The sequence below is a fragment of the Gavialis gangeticus genome, unplaced genomic scaffold, assembly GCF_001723915.1.
Source record: "Gavialis gangeticus isolate Ggan-Ray unplaced genomic scaffold, GavGan_comp1, whole genome shotgun sequence".
NCBI classification, from domain to species: domain Eukaryota; kingdom Metazoa; phylum Chordata; order Crocodylia; family Gavialidae; genus Gavialis; species Gavialis gangeticus.
The window spans coordinates 6,151,292-6,168,767 of NW_017729007.1; the positions used below are offsets into that span (position 1 = coordinate 6,151,292).

At 39.9% G+C, this 17,476-nt stretch overlaps 1 protein-coding gene across 2 annotated transcripts in view; it reads right to left on the bottom strand.

The window, feature by feature from the left end:
- SLC13A1 (solute carrier family 13 member 1) overlaps positions 1 to 17,476 on the bottom strand; it is a 135,449-nt gene that overhangs the window by 40,251 nt on the left and 77,722 nt on the right. Inside the window, exons 3-8 of one of the 2 annotated variants that reach the window (XM_019509270.1) lie at positions 9,719 to 9,847; positions 8,821 to 8,957; positions 4,158 to 4,345; positions 3,423 to 3,480; positions 3,286 to 3,334; positions 2,467 to 2,627 (exon numbers count right to left, since the gene is read on the bottom strand). In XM_019509270.1, the coding sequence (XP_019364815.1) occupies positions 2,467 to 2,627; positions 3,286 to 3,334; positions 3,423 to 3,480; positions 4,158 to 4,345; positions 8,821 to 8,957; positions 9,719 to 9,847 (722 nt within the window). Of the gene's footprint in view, positions 1 to 2,466; positions 2,631 to 3,285; positions 3,335 to 3,422; positions 3,481 to 4,157; positions 4,346 to 8,820; positions 8,958 to 9,718; positions 9,848 to 17,476 lie in introns of both variants that reach the window. The other variant, XM_019509269.1, reaches the window with a different exon arrangement.

Consider the following 17,476-nt stretch of genomic DNA (forward strand, 5'->3'; position numbering starts at 1 on the left):
TTGGGGGGGGGTCTGATCTAGACCTTGGACACTCGGACTGTAAAGAAGTTTTTCCTTATGTCTAGTCTAAATTGGCCTTCCAGAAGTTTGTGGCCATTAGACCTTGTTATCCCTTGGGGAGCTCTGGTGAACAACTGTTCTCCCAGCTCCTGGTGCACCCCCCTTATATACTTATAGGCTGCCACCAAGTCCACCCTGAGCCTTCTCTCCGCCAGTCTCAAGATTCCCATGTCCCTCAGCCTCTCTTTGAAAGGGCTGCTCTCTTGGCCTTTGATTGTATGGGTGGCTCTCCATTGGACTCTCTCAAGCTTATCAAGGTCTGTCCTGAAGTGGGAGGCCCAAAACTGGATGCAGTACTCCAGCTGCAGCCTCACTGAGGCCGGGTAAAGTGGGATGATGACGTCTCCCTCAGGGTTTCCCTCTGCTCCCCCACCCATGGGGCTACCCCCTGCCTCCCTCACCCCCAGGGTTCCCCCTTTTGTCCCCTCAGCCCTCACACCTCACCCTGTGTCCCCAGACTCACTTGCAGCTGTGAGGGCTGTTTCGGAGGAGCAGGTAGGGAAGGCAGTGGCAGCAGGGCAGGTGGTTTCTTGTTCCCTGCCTGTTCCTCCAGAACAACGCCAGCAGCCTCAGGTGAGGTAGGAGCTATGGTGGTGGGGAGGGAGTGAGTGGGGATCTGGGGTGTCAGGGAGATGGGGGTGGTGGCCCATTCGGCAGGTGTGTGTGTGTCTGTGTGGGGGGGGGGGCAATGGGCCCAATCCAGGGGACAACAGTGGGGGAAGGTAGGCCTAATCTGGGCTGGCAGTGAAGGGGTGGGGGCAGGCAGGGTGTTACACTGACATGTTGCCTAGAATGGCCACACATGACTGTAATACGAGTTGGGTGACATAGATCACAGATAAACCTACCCTGGAGTGGCAGAACTTCGATGCCTAAAGGGTACTTAAAACTAGTTTACATCTTAATGGACAATCCTGGGGTTAACAGCTCCCTAAAATGCTTAAATTAATATATGACAAAGCCCAGATAAGTAATTTGCACAAGATACTCTTCCAGCACTGTCTACTCCACCCTCTGTACTACCTGTTTAGCCTTGTTTTGGCCAGGCTATTATGATGTTAAAAGCAAAATCTTCCCCCTTTTCCTGGGCATGTGGAGTAGCAACAGCCAAGCAATAGTTGCTTTTCCAGCCTAAAACATATGACCCTCCATGTAGAGTTTTGAGGCCAACCCGTATTCCTTTCATAAACTGAGTAAACTCCATCTTATAGAAAAGGCTTTTTGTATCTATATTTCTCTTCATTTCTGTGCATGATGCACATACCAAAAGAAAAGGAGTACGACAATTTTTGTTAGAGCTCAGTAATTTGTTTTAATGAATATTAAATTACTCCCAAAATCCTGTTTTGAAGGGATCAATTCTGCTAGTTAATTTGGGTCAAGTTTAATAAACACTTATAGGGGAAAATTAGGAAGAAGAAGAGTCTGAAAATATTAAAAGGAAGCTTTCTGATTTTTGTTGAAAAAATAAATCAGCTTTTAAAAGGTAAAGGGGTAAGTTACTCTAAACAAAATGGTTCATTTGGGGTCGGACAAAAGTATTTCAGGCTGAATTCCATCATGTTTCATCTCTATCTTCCTTGCCCCCTCAGCTAGAGCTCAAGGAAGCAGGTGGTGACTCCACATTAGAAGAGTGTTCAGTTTGCAGTATATGGCTGGCCTTAGATCTTTGTGCTGATGAAGCACAGAAACAGATTTAAGTTGAAGTTGTAGTTATTTTTGTTATTCTTCTGTTTTAAAACCTAAATTGTGATATGTTTCCTATTATAAATGCTTAATTTTTAGTGATGCCATTTTTTACAAGATGTAGGTGGTAGCCAGCCATTATTTCTAGCACTTATAAATCATGATAGCCCACTGGAGACATTTGAGATAATAAAGAAAATGGTCAAAATGGTTATCAATATCGGTCAAAGGAATACCAAACACTATCCAGAAGATAATGGGATATTACAAATGCTTCAGAATTGAAGAGCAATCAAAACCTAGTTCAAATCAAAACCTAGTTCAAATTATTTAGCAATGAGCAGAAGTCTGTTATAGCTAGATTGTTTGACTGGCATTCATGCCAAGTGGTGACCTCCTCTTCAAAAATTCTCATCCATTTCAGGAGGGTTATTCAAGATTAAGTCACAGAAAAGATTACACAATGTGTCCATAGTTTTGTATTTTGTGAGATGATTACTAGCATCCTTTCCTAAGGCAACGGAAGGTTTTCAAATAGAATGCTACCATAGCATCTTATTGTATATCTTACATATGGCAACACCCAACCACCCCAAAATAAAAAATGTATAATGTCAAGTTCTGTCATATCATAGTGACTATCACAGGGAGACCTGCCAAAAGAACAAAATACAGGCTTCCGGTTAACAAAGGTAGAGAGAATTTGGTATATTTTCTTACGTATTGAACTGCTCAGCAAAAATCAAATTTGTGGATGTTCCTGTGATTGTAGTCAGTCCTCCAATAGTAGAAGAATAAGCAACAGATAAGCACATAACTTTGCACATCATATGGTCTTTCTGGGTTCTGTATCTCCTTCCTGTTTCAGCTGGTGGGGGATTCTGCTGAGTAAGATTATATATTCATTTGTACTAATACAAAAAAAGGTTCATCTTACATGAAACAGGGTGTAACTACACATACATTTACGCTGGCTTAAATTTACTGCACAGTAAATTACGGTGCAGTAAGCAGGAATAGGCGAACATCTACACATGCAGGTGCTAAAGTGCATTAACACTGTGTGTGGACTGATTTGGGACTAAAGTTAATCCCAAGTCAGTTCACACACACAGTGTTACTGTGCAGTAAGGCATCTACACGTGCGTTAATGTGCAGTAACTAATCAGGCATAAATTTGATACCTGCATCATGCAGGTATCAAATTTACGTTCAGTCTGTGCGGTATGGGCATGCACATATGCAAGTGTAGACATGTGACCCTACTGCACAGTAATTTCAGTTACTGTGCAGTAAATGCGTATGTGTGGATTCGCCCACATTATACAAAAAAAAAAAAGGTTTTTTACGAGTCCGTCACCTTTCAAAATTTCTCATGTTTTCCAGTACTTTTGGCTGTGAGGAGCATACACACGTACACTTTAATATGTTCATATTAAATCATCATTCAAATAATGTTGTGAAAGGAATGGTATAAATTCCAGATTTAAATTAAAATGCTAGTTACATTATTTTTTTCAATAATCATATCTTAAATACCTTTTCCTTTTCAATCTTACACACTGTGTGATCCATATCATTGTTGTACCTGGAAAAAAAATAGCTTATTGCAATAAAAGATCAATTTCATTTAAAGGAATTATTAAAATACAAATCATGAAATCAATAAGCATTACCCATTAGCTTGTTTTGTTTTCTCTTTCCAGTCACTGGCTTCACATTCACTGATACTTTCTGTAACATAATCAAGGGAAAGAAAGATAAATACTTATGGGGATTGGACTGGAAGGGACCTCCTGTCCAGTTCTCTGCTATTTCAGACAACCACAATGTAATTCATAAATTTATCAATTCCCTATTAAAACCGGTTAGATAGTTTGATTTTACATAATCTAGATTGCCAATGTTTCAAGTTTCATTTTAACAGCAAGCTGTTTGCTTCTACCCTTGCTTTTGGAAAGCTATTCCAGAATTTCATTCCTCTGATAGAAATCTTCTTCTAAGTACCAGCTTGCATTTATTTGTATAGGTTTTACCCATTACTCGGAGCATCATTGCCCTTCAGTTTAATCAGCTCTCTTTCCTCCCTGGTTTTTACTTCCTGACAAATTTATGAGAGTAATCACATCACTTGTCAAGCCTTCATTTTTGCTAAACAAACCAGGCTTTTTTAGTTCCCTCTTCAATGACAAATTCTTCATTGCTCTGATCATTCTAGTAGCCCTGTTACATATCTGTTCCAGTTTCAATTCAACTTTTGTACGCATGGGCCACTCAAATTTTTCAGGTGAGGCTTTATCATTGTCTTGTAGAATGGCATTAATGTTTCTTTATTAATTTAACTTCCATGTACCTGTGCCCTTTAGAGCTGAAGAACATGGACATATATAAAAATTGCATTTTGTGCATACCATCAAGTTCCAAGGCCTGATTGGTGGATCCATTCGCATAAGTCATCTCTAAAGCATCAACTTCTGCTTCAGCCTTGATGATCTGCTGAGCCACAGCCTCTACAATTGGCATCACCATAGCAGCAGTAGAGGTGTTGCTAAGCCACATAGACAAGAAGGCACAGCTAATCATGAAACCCAGTGTAAGCCTGAAATGAGAGATACTTCAATGTGTTCCTGTTATGTTAACCTCTGCTATCAGCACCCAATTTAATATACATGGAAACATTTTCATCATAAAAATAGCATTTTGAAAGCACTAAACAGTAAAATAAAATAATTCACACAGATTATTATATTATTATACACTTAAAATGATCATGTTACAATTTGTAGGATATTTGACTGGAGATGTATTGACACATAGGTTTGTTACAGATTCAGACAGAATATAGCACTCAAATGAGGACTAGATCACTTTAATCTTGTCATATTTTATAAGCTAGCTAAAAATGTAGAACTTTGCTATTGCTTAGACCAGTGGTTCTATAGGTAAGATTCTAGGTGCTGCAGAAAGAATCAGTTGGGTGGGTGGCACTCTTCCTTTTCAGTGAATACTGAACCAGTGCCCCGGATGGTACTATGGCTTACCTGTGCTACAGTAAATATTAGATTTTCAGCTATGCATAAAACATATAATAATATAATATAATATACATATAATAAGGTGGATCACATAAGTTATTCTAGATTGTTGGACTGATCCTGATCTCACTTATACTGATTTTACACTTTGGTAGTAACACTGTTGATGTTAGCAGTTACTCCTGTTTTATTCATTATTAATGAATACCATTAAGCAATTGCCATGCTTTATATTGAGAAGTGGCGGCACCATTTTGGGAGCAGATGAAGTGAATCTAATGCATATCATTATTTGCAACTAGTTAATATAGTTCATAAAGCACTTTGGAACCCTTCTCTGGATGAAAGGCATTACAGGAGTTATAAGGATTACTCTACAGGAGAGAAGATTTTTTTCCCTCTCATAAAATAATTGGAGTATTTAAAAAAAAATCATAGCTACTCCTCTAGCATTTCTCATCCTAATGACTCATGGTAATATTTCCATTTGAAAACTAAACTGCTCTTATGTGATAGAGACATAATAAAGAAATTTTGCTAAATTGAGACTATGGACCAATAGATAGTCTCTCTCTCTCTGCTTTGTTTCTCTGTATATTTGAATAGACAACTGATGGATGATACAGAATTGCACTTTTTTATTTTAAATCCTGTTAATATAGAGCCTGATTTAAAGCACATCGAAGTCAATAACATGACTGGCATTGATTTTAATCATGTTTTGGATTAGTATTTTATAGGACTTGTTGAAGCAATTGGTTTTCAGGGAGAATTTTAGTGCAGGGGGAGTGGTGGCTTAGCAAAATAGAAGCTTTGAACAAGGATTTGCATTGTAAATAGATGCAATATAAGTAAGGCTCACAGAGTGCTGAAGAAGTAAAGAAAAAATATTCATTGACAACTCCTTTGAAAAAACATTTTCATTAATTTAAAACATTTGATAGACAGATGTTCAAATGATTGTTCAGTACATTGGAGCTTTAAACTGTTCCCAAAAGCTTCAGAGATTAAGCGCTGATGATTCACTCTAAAAGAGATCCAAAAAAAATAACAGAACATGTCCTGACCTAGTGAACCTCCGTTTTTCCTGATGTAGTCCATCTGCTGTTATTTAAGATAGATTCTATATGGAATCTTGGATGATGCCTTAATTCGTAATTATCAGTAAAATTAACTCCTTTCTGCCATCGAACACAGAAAAAAGAACCCTGTTTACCTTACTCACATGGCTAGTTCCTATGGGCTATATCCTCAGCTGCAACCGAGATGCACTTGATGTATATAGTGGCTGGGCAAAAGTTGCCTGATGCCATCTTGTGACCTCTTGTTCCTGGGCTAGCCAGAGGAGGTTTCCTGTTTCCTGATGTGATTTAGGGTAGCTTTAAGGATGCTCTAAAGTTATGCCAAGCTGCTAATGGGACAAAGGCAATTCTGACAGGCCTGTTGCAGATGTTAATATAATCAAGCAATAGGGATCTGAGGAACTTTATCCCCAATCTTAAAAAGCACTTAGCCTGCCATGCCAGATGCACATGGAAGGGCACACAATTTTTTGGACGGGGCATACAATTCTTCAAATTCCAAACTCATGAGTGTTGGTATGTGGGGAACTGTGTGACTGTTGGGCATCAAGGGCACCTATACATGTGACGGACCTTGCTCCAATGCATGATAATTAGCAAATGTCGGAACAGACTCGATTAATCAAGTCTAATGTGAGTCTAGTGGAGTGTGCAAATTAGTGAACTCCAGCAGCCTCCACTTTATGTGTATTCAGCATCCCCACACTTCAGAATGGCAGTAGGGGCACTTAAACTAAAGCTCATTGAATGAGCTTTAGTTAAAGCACCACCATCGCCATTTTGAAGTGCAGGATACTGAATACATGGCTATTGGAGCCGCTCTAATTAAAGTGCCCTCCCCCGCCTCAAACTCTGCAGTACATGTATAGATATCCCAAGACCTCATGGCTGCCCTTCTGCCTGATCCTGACAAACAGCATGCAAGGTGCAGGACAAGGCTTTTAAAAATACTGGCATGTTGGGAGCCAATGGACTCCCCCTGTAGCCAGCACATTTCCAGCCTTAGCTGTCAGCCGACATGTGGGGTTGCAGGGCAAGGCTGAACATAGCACACGTTCAAATTTAAGTACAATACAAACAAAGTTGAGGTTTTTCCCAAATGTGTCTGTATTGAGACTCAGGGCACAACTGTACCCTTTATTTCAGGTCAGATCAATATGCAAAGGGTATGCCTGTTCAATTAAAACATGTATTGCTGGTTTACCATGAAGGATTTTCTGTCCTGTGTGATTTTGGGCTACATACAAAGTAGTATTACATACTGAATAACTGAAGCTGCCATCTCTCTGCATCCTGTTGGCACCACTGTACCTAAAATACAGCATTTACTTTTGGATGCCTTTATATACTCTTACAAACCTGGAAGGAATTCAGACATGAACATAAAAGGGCAGATTCACTCTCTGCCTCTGTGATTGCACAGGTTGCCCTGCTACTAAAAGTAGAAAAATTATTACAAGGAAGGGCAGGGCCTGCATGCTGCTGACTACTGCTTTAGAAGAGCAGGGTGTACAGCACAAAGAAGGCCTTTGTATAACAGCTTGCTATGGATGTGTGGAACTGGCTATGAGTTGGATGGAGATGAGAATTATGCTGGAGGGTCCTTTACTACAGGATCTTCCCACCTTAGCTGCAGACTGAGTTTGTGCTTTCATACTGTGTTGGAAAGAAACTACTGCTGCCCCCAGGGTGGCAGTATTGGCTGTAGAATGGCTCCATAGACTCTCCATGCTCTGAGGGCACATTTCAGTCCTATATAGGAAACTGTCCAGCAGAGAACTCAGATAAAGATTGGCTTGCAAGATTTCAGCCATAATGTAGAGACTAAATATCCAGGAAGCTTAAAATTACTAAACATGTATAGCTCAAGGCATAGAGCTAAGAGTGAATAGGAGAAAATAGAACAAGGTAGTAAAGGAATATTTTTTCTAATGGTGAATTCTTATCAAAAGAGGAAATAATGTAAGTGCCATCATGTAAATTATTTAATAGTGGGCCTGACAAAGCATTGTAGAATAAGAACGATCCTGTTCTGCCAGGAAGAGAGATTAGATTTAGCAGGCCCTTTGTACCTTTGATATCTATGATTTCTGTTTTTCAAGTCTTTTAATTTCCATCCCTTTCTGCTTCTTAAAGCACTTCATATTGTGGGAAGTCAGATCCATACCACCAGTTTGTTCACTGCCCTATCTTTCTGGCATGCAGATGTAGACCTCTGCTCTACCCTTGTCCTTCCTGCTCAGAACGAAAGAGTGGAATATTCATTTCATGCAATATTGTTGGTTTATGTTAAATGAGCAACATGTCCATTCAGTTCCCTCAATGCATTATTCAAGTGAGAGGAGAGTCAATTTTATTTGGTAACTTTTTTCACAAATACCACCTAAGGAGAGGCCAATTATAAAGAATTAATGCCCTCAATCTAATTTTTATAAAGTATAATTTTTTCCTTCTCTTCAGTCCTACAGATTTCATTTTCCTCCTTTGAACTGTGAAATCTTAAGGGCCTTTAACTGTATATTTGGAAAGTGCCTATTATACTTTAAGTAGTACTGATTTAGAAATTAACAATGAACGCATGACATAGCTTTTCAGTTGTGTGCTTCAGGTTTGTAATTTATTATCAATAAATTAAGAAATGGGAACCCCAAATTACCCAGAGATTTGTAAGCTTTCTGTGTTCTGAAAGCTGCATAGCAATTCTGAACGCTGGTGGCATTAAAGTCATTTTCATTCTTATCCACACTATCCCTATGATTAGAATTTCAGCAAAAGAATAAAGTTTCACCTACTATACTTCAATCAAAGCATTTCACATATCCATTTTATTTCATCAGCAATGAGGGCCTGGATTTCCACTCTGAATAAATAATACCCCACCTCTGTGGGCTGTTATTTCCACGATACAAAATTTTCTATGAACATTACTGTCTTTTGCTATAGTATTTAGTACATACCAGGCAGGATTTACGCCCACCAGCATCACCATTTTCAAAGCTATTCTCTTGTGCAAATTCCATTTTTCTATTGACGTTGCCAAACAAATTACTCCAGCTAACAGCAGATGAAAATCTTTGAAATAAGACGATGCCACCTGAAATCAAACAGATTTGTTAACTAAATGGGTGGGGTTTTTATTCATCACTATTTGATATGATCACATTTTTTAAATCTCAGTTTCAGCAAAAGTAAATTTGGGAATATGTATAGAATATACACCATGTGGCAGAGCATTTTTGGGTGCCTGCCACTTTAAGGGCTTGTGCAGGCTGCAGACCAGGCTGCAGGTGGGAGCAGGCCCAATCAAGCAGTCACATGGCAGTCAGGAGGCTGCCTGATTGGTGGAGGGCTGGTCAGCATGGGTATAAGATCTGGCTCAGGGAGCAGGGCCAGCCATTGCAACTAGGAAGCCAAAGGGTGAACACCTCCCAGCAGGAGTCCTGCTACTGCCAGAACACTTGGTGGACAGGGTAGGAATTATGGGCATGGAGGAAGCTCCTGGTTCTGGGTCATGACCTAAAACTTCACCCTGCTGGTGTTGGATGGTGTGGTGGGGCTGCCTGTGGTGGGGCAATCCTCAGGAAATGCCACACCAGTGCCTCCCCAGTGAAAGGTGAGGATGGGGTGTTGGAAAGCCTCAGCCCCCATAACCTGGTGGAGTGGAAAGGCTAAGGGACCACACCATGACAGAAAAGCACAAGGCCCAGGCCGATTGAATTCCAGTAGATGTTCTACAAACATGTAGTAAGAGACAGGTAACAAAACTACCATATAACACAGTTCCTTCTTTGGCAATTATACAATTGATGACTAATTTATGCAGTGTAAGAAAATGGAGAGGAAAGGGAAGATTACCTGCTTGGATGCCATTATGCCAAACATTGGGAACATTAGTGCAGGAAGCAATGCTGAAACAGCCAGGGGCAGAGCTTCTGTGAGCCAAAATATAGCAACTACGAACAGGGTGTAGGCACATTCTGCTTCCTAAAATACACAAGGCATCATTAAAAAAACATCTAGCAAATAAAACCCACTGTGACATAAAAGACCAGTTCAGAGACCACTGACTTCTATGGTTTTTGGATGGGGCCCAGATTTTACCCACACCTTGTTATGTGTTCCTGATAATATGAAGTATGCTGTTATAAATAATTAATAATAAACTAATGTATAATGACATGACAGTGTTTAATCCATTTTTAATTTAGTTTTTAAATATTTAGCTCAAGTTCTAAGCACAAAACAGTTAAAACAAGCACTTCCGTTTTGCTTCAGGCACAATTCATCAGACATATTATACTGGGACCCTGCTTTGACCCATGAGTTAACATAAATCAAAATACTCAACAGCTAAAAAAAACTTAGAACTCTGTGATCTCCCAGGAAAGTCCCAGACAGACCTTAGGTCAAATCCTGCTCCCAATGAAATCCATGAGATTTTGTCAAAGGTCAGTGTGATCAGGATTTCACCCAGCACTGTCAGTGTTGTCCAAGATTTACAAGAAGATTTACAGCTCTCATTGTGTCATGCCATTTTATCATGCTTTCCATTCTGAATCTGGAAGTACAGGCTTCACTTCAGAGATGCCACTGAAATGCAATCATTAATTTGGCAATAAAGAATAAATAGGAAAACATGTTTTTTTGGGTAAATCTGATACCTTTTATTAGACCAACTCAAATAGTTGGAAAAATTCTTTTATTTTTATTCCAACTATTTGGGTTGGTCTAATAAAAGATCAGATTTACCCAAAGAACCTTGTCCGTCTATGTCCGTAGACCAACACGGCTACAACCTACACCCTTGTAATAAGAAAACACTGCATCATAATGAAATTAGCAAAAATGGAATTTTTTCAAATCCACTCTGAGCTTTGAGTTTGCAGTAAAACCAGGTGAGTTTTGTTTTTTGTATCCATCTGGTTAACACTTCTACTGTAGCGACCTGTATTACCATAAGTAGTCTGGAGATGAAAATTGAACATGTGTGTAGACCAGCCAGCACTCAATGATTTCTTACCACATGTGTGTGCAGGGGGAGGGGAGACAGAAGAGTTTAGGGAGAAAAATGCTGGGATACAGATTCTTTTAGCTCAGAAAGATAATTTAAGATTGAATACAGATCAGTAACAGCTAAGTATTAACTCTAATAGCAGTAGTTTATGTGAAATGTACTTTTGGCACCTGTTTGCTTCTTTGTGACAGAGTGCCTCTATCACAAAACTTTTGTCCAATTTGACATTAATTTGCAAGTTTGTTTACAGGGTCTGCAGAAATGGATTGATTTTTGCTGCCTGAAATTGAATCCTGAAGCAATATGATGAGGTACATTGGTGGTTGAATGTGAAGGTGGGTGGGTGAATGTCCTATCTGTTCTGTAGAAAAAAAGTAGACTTCATTTTCTAGTACTCTCAATCTAACACCTTTAAGTTGTAATAAAAAAGTCTGATTATTATAGAGAACAAGGGAAAAGTATCTTTTAATGTCGGTGTGTATCATGTTCCTTTGGAATAGGTAATGGTTATATATTCTTTCCATTTAGAATTTATGGGGTGTAACAGTTCACTTCTCCATGGGAAATGTTTATATCACAAAATTCAAGGCACGTCAGGTACTTGCTCTAATATCTGCATAATATGGATCTAATATGACTATCTTAAAGGTCTATGCTTGTGTTTTTATGCAATAACTTCACATTTTCTTGATTTTTGCTTGTTTCTGTTAGTTTCACATACTTGTGTTAATGTTACTATTTCTGAAGGATTTAATGAATGATTATTTCCCCCTTCACTGTAATTTTATAAATGGGAGTTTTCTACTGAGATTCAATGACTTCTGAATGGGACTCCTATGTGTCATCATACTATTTAACTGAAATCAAATCTATGCCAAAAGAAGTACAAGAAAACCCTTACTCAGTGTGATTTTTTATTAACATGGAATTGGCATAATAAAAGTCACTGAAGCTTGAGCGGAAGTTACTGATTCTGAAATGACTTAATAAGTATGTCTTATGTAAAAAAAAGTGTCCTGCCATATCCTATTTGTAAGTGACCAGCTCTGGGATGTATAACTTTATATTAAAATCTGGGTAACCAGACTTGAAAATGAAGATGTGGATCATGTCAGACCAAGAGGTTTATTTATTATGTTAATTTTAAAAATAATGAATGCAGTGGGTCTGATTCTAATTATACAAACCTCTCTTTATTAGAAGTATAAGGGGCTTTAAGGTGGGAGCAGAATATATTGAATGGTACTGTAATTTAGATGGTGATGGAGATTGTAAAACTCTTTGAGGCACTGTCTTTTTGTTCTGCTACTGTACACCAACTAACAAAATGAGGGGCATTATCTTGAATATACACTTATGTCACTGCCATAAAATAAAACATAATATCAAGTTACACTTAAACACTTAATCTGCCCAATGTACAAATGCATTGATACACTTTTTAAATACATGCTCACAAAACAGTTTTCTTTGGTACTCCTACCTCATTCAGTACCCAGAATTAACCTGTTGGGGGGGGGGAGGGCAGCGAATATGGTTGTACACAGGGCCAAATTAATCCTTTAGTGGGCCCTAGGCAAACCAACTCGTGGGCCCCTACTTAATACTGCATATTTATATTACTTCATTCACTCAATTATTTTAATATGTAAAATAAGCACAACTGCCCCCCTCCTTCACTTAGGGCCCTAGGTATGTGCCTAGTTTGCCTATGGATTAATCTGGCCCTGGTTGTTTACACAGCTGGTCAGAATTTTCCAATGAAATATTTTCTCATTAGAAAATACTGACATTTGTTTGTCAAGAGTAAAGGCAAATGTAACAAACCTCCTTTATGGACTCCCTTGGAGCTGGGACTTCCAGAAAGTATTCATGATTCTGGGTTGACCCTGCCATGAAGAATTCCCCAGGGCCAAAGACCCCATGTGCAGACTCTCAAGTCAGGAAGCTTCTCACTCCCATAACCTAGAGTCCTAGCTACCTTAGGAATCAGCCAGTCCAGTGAGCCGGGTGGCTGAAGAATCTGGAAACCCTATCTGGTAAGGGATGTGAGGAGGAAGGAAGGTGGGTCTCAGGGTCTAAGCTTCCGGGTCCATAGCAGGCAGCCTATAGTTGGGAGGTTGGTGGGGTGGGGAATGGGGCTTTCAGGGTGTAGGCTCCAAGCTCTATGTCGGCCAAATTTATTTTGGCATTTCCTCATTTCTCAATGCCTGATTTGGCACTTTAATAATGTTCATTACAAGGGTGGCCAACCCAGAGCACATGCCACAAGTGGCACTTGGCAGGTCAGGTAGAGAGGGGGGAAGAGAGAAGTAGGGGAGGGAAGAGAAGCCAGAGCAGCAAATCAGACAGGGGAAGGGGATTGGAGTGGCACTGTGGGAGGGTGAGGGGCATACCTGTCAAAAAGGTTGGCCTTCACTGTTCTATTAGAGATTTTGAGTGTTCTTTTAACGTGTGTGTGTGTGTGCAAGCTATAAACTGCTGTAGCCAAGGAATCTTGATTTTCTATTTTGAACAATATTCATATATTCCGTTCCCAAATGTATAAAGACTACTAACAAAAAAACCACTGAGAGAGAGACATGTGTATGAAACCCAGGACTCTTTGTCTCAGATCATTTTATACATCTCTTAATTAACACCTCTCCTATATGTAAGAGTTCTTTTCAATCAGTAACATGGATTAAATGATGAGATTAGCATACCCATATACCATCTTCATTACTTGAAATAATTTGAAACCCCACAATCACATGCCTCATCTTGAGAGAAAAAGGGCAGATTGTGCCATAAAGTCAATTCAAGCAAGAAAAGTATCCTGGGTTGTTAACCCTGATAACTGAGGTCCTCCCTTTATGCACAACATTGGTATAGTATAGGAAACAGCAGTGTGCCCCACTGATGTGCCTAACACTAATGGACCACCTGTGACAGGGTGACTGGCTCCTTTGAAGCTGTTTGGGTTTAACCTCACATATGACTGATCATTTCTTTCCTAGTAATGACTCTTAGGCATGTGACCTGTAGAGCAGAAATCTCTAGGGTCTTTGAGAGGAAGCCCTAGGTTATCTGGGCAAGGAATGATGAAGATGTGCTTCATTAGTTATATGTAAAGAAATAAAGTTGAAGTGCTGAATAAAGGTCCTTGAACCATACCTGGCTCTATTGTCACTCCACTAGGGATTGAGGGCACTGAACACCTACAAACCTGTTGGGGATAAAAAGCTCATAAAAAGCACGGCAACATCTTGTGTATCAGCATCCCTGCATTTCAAAATTGTGGTATACTGATGCTGATACACAAGACATGGGAGGTTGCTTGGGTGTGGTAATTACCACACTCCAGCAGAGTCAGTTGAGTCTGCTCTGATGCATTGTAATCACAGTGCATTGGAGCAGCCTCCATGCTCATGTACAGGCAGTTTAGAGATTAATTAATTCAGAAAGACAAGATTTTGCAAACAACAATATATTTCATTAGATGCTGAAATTGGTTGCCTCAGTACATGACTAAGTAGGTCATTCCCTATGAAAGCTTATGCCTCTGAACAAGCTAGTCTCTATGGCCGGGTAAGAAGTTACACTTATTGCACAGAAAGTGCACAGGCAGTGCTTTACCACCATAACTGAACAGATGGTCAAACTACAGAGTGCTGAAAAAATGGTAGATCCTGCTCTATGATAACCCTGGATAGATGTGGTATCAGACTTCAGTGCTGCAAGTTAGAGTGCCATAATGAACATTTGTACAGATCCCATCGCAACTCATGATAGGTTACATTCTGCTGCCACCCATGGGACTTTGTGGTATCTTGCTCACCCCCCTCCTCCCAGGTGGAGCTGTAGCCTTGGCCAGAGCTCACGTGGTCTGCCCACACGCTGAGCCAGCCCTGCCCCTAGGCTTTCACTGAAAAGAGTCAGTGAAGCCTCTGTCCCCAGGCCTGCCCATGCCCTCCCTCGAGTTAGTATAGATCCATCCACGCAAAGAAAACTGCTAATTGTTAAATTTCTCTTATTGCCTATTATGGGTGCAGTAGAGCAAATGCTGAATGTGGGTTAGCTGCTATTTTACTTCTGTTCACAGTTAACCTGTCTTAATAATAGATTCACCTGCATTGATTTCTGGCAATGGGCAAGTATGGAAGTAAAAAATATACTTGAACATGCCCAAAATGTACATCAGTACAGATATGCATATTAGTATGTAGCATCACTCCTTTCCAAGTTGTCTGGGGAAACCAAATGCATGTGTAAAATGTAGATTGTGAGAAGCACTTACTCTACCTGTGCTCAGTACAGAATGCAGGACCAGAAACCCATGAGTCCAGCTCACAGACCCAAAGTTTCAGAAATCTTGGATGCATTCAACGGCCCATAAAGAAGCAGAGAGTGTTTCTCTGTTCTCAAGTCTTAAAGCCAATTTCTAATAATTCTGGTCACTTAAGTAATGGTGTGGAGGCATGTGCACTTGATAGAAAGATGGTTCAAACAGTCTGTTACAGAGTCTGAGGTATGCTGCTGGGAGTCCCACAGGTACATATGTAGGGCAGCTAGGTCCAGGAACTTCAGTTTTGCCAAGCTCCCACACTGTATGTTTTATTAGTCACCCTTTTTCTGTTGTCACTTTTCCTGGCCATATGAATAAGAATATCCAATGGTCTTGCTAGCCTTAAAGTAGCATTCCTCTCTTTAAGCCACTGAGCAATCAAAAAAAATCAAACCCAAAAACTTTTTTACACATTGTCTATGATGTTCCCCTTAGGAAACACCTCACATTCTTTAACGGGAGGAGAAGAAACTCTTTCCTGCCTTCCCAATCTGCTGCCTGCAAAAGAAGCAATGATTTCATTTTCCCTTCTGAATCCAGTAGATTCCTTAAAATCTGTACACATTTAGGAAGCCAAGAGACAAACAACACCTCTCCCCCTCCTGCCAAAACCCTAGCGAGTAGAAGCTGTTAGGTTATCCCGCTTGCCAAAAGGGATGACATAGGATCACCAGGTATTTGGTACTGTGGCAATATTCCATCAGTTCTTTTGCCTAATAAGCTGGCATCCTAACATTAGCAGCCAATCGGAGGCATTGTGTGTCTGCAGGACCAGCAGCAGAACTACTACCTGCACTGCCTGGACTATCGTTTACCAAGAAATGGGTCAAAAGTTTTCAAAGGCATCATTTGTTTGCACTCAGGGCAATATTCCCATTGTGCATTTTCTGAAGTAGTTTAATGCATAGTGCAGTGAAATTTGGTGGGGGAAGAGGTTTTGGGGTTTTTTTTTAAGTGCATTGCACAGTTCTTCAGTCACATGCAAATTGTTGAGATGTAGTAATACTTAAAACTGAAATTGGGGTAATTTCCCTTTGATTTCAAGTGGAACAGGCTTACTTGTTTGTACTGTACTGTTTAGTCTATAAACTACATCTCTAACTTGTTCTTGTTTCATCTCCTAGCAATGAATTAGAGAAACTGCCTGAGCTGGGGAAAATCACAACCCCAGCTGGGTTAAGAGAAGTTACAAATATTTAAAAGTTCCATGGTTTAGGGGAACGGGGAGAGAGCAGACAGCATGTTCAGGGGTGAATGAAGCCACCTGGGGCTTATCAGGTGAAGCTGCTGAGCAGTATATATCTGTAAAGAAAATAAACATAGAGCTAGTTATGTGCGTGGGTGTAAACCAGGAAGCAAAATCTTGTTTGAAATATTTTAATAGCACTCAACTTCCTTCATCTGAAGGCTCCTGTGGGGGGGAAAAGAACCAAAAGTAAACCGTATTTCTTGTTTTCAGGATCTAAAATCCATAATATCTACTCTCTCCATATTGTATTTTCTGAAGTGATTTCAGATGCATCTGATGCAGTATGTGGCTGCGTATACTCAAAAGTATTTTGTAATATCCTGATGCAAACAGCATCTTGTTCAAACCAAGTTTGTGTTTGCCTAAGACTTAGGTTAGCTCTTGACTCTGAACCAAAAACTCTCTGGACTTGCCTAGTTCATTCAAAAATCACTTTCACGTAGATAAGGGATAAAGCCCTAAGTATGTCATTTCAATTTAGGTGTGTAAGAAAGTGTTTGCATTAGAGTCTTGGATCTGAACCTGTCATATAGTTTTGGTTCCAACACTAGGGGCATTTTTACATGTGCAAGTGCTGCAGCACTGAGTGCTTTGAAAAGCACCTGGTGCTGTGATGCCTGCAGTTGTGTAAGTGGTGAAATGCACATCAGCGCTGAGAAAAATGGCAGTGGCGTGCTTTTGAACGAAAACACCTTGGAGGTGCTTTGGTTCAAAAGTGCACCACTGCTATTTTCTGTGCACTGATGTGCATTTCACTGCTTATACAACTGCATGTGGTGCAGTGCTGGTCACCTCAGCTCATGTGCGGAGCAGACTCGATTAATTGAGTCTGCTCCAAAGTGGCAGATATCTGGCGCATTGTGGGGAAAAAAAGGCATGTATATAAATGCCTTAAAATAGTTTTGCTTACGTTTGTTTTTGAAGGGTTACAACTCTGGATGATGGAAAGTAAAAAGAGGAGATGATCTCTCCTTATTTTTATCATATACCTCCTTTGTAAGTGTTGTCTTTTTTTTTTTTTTA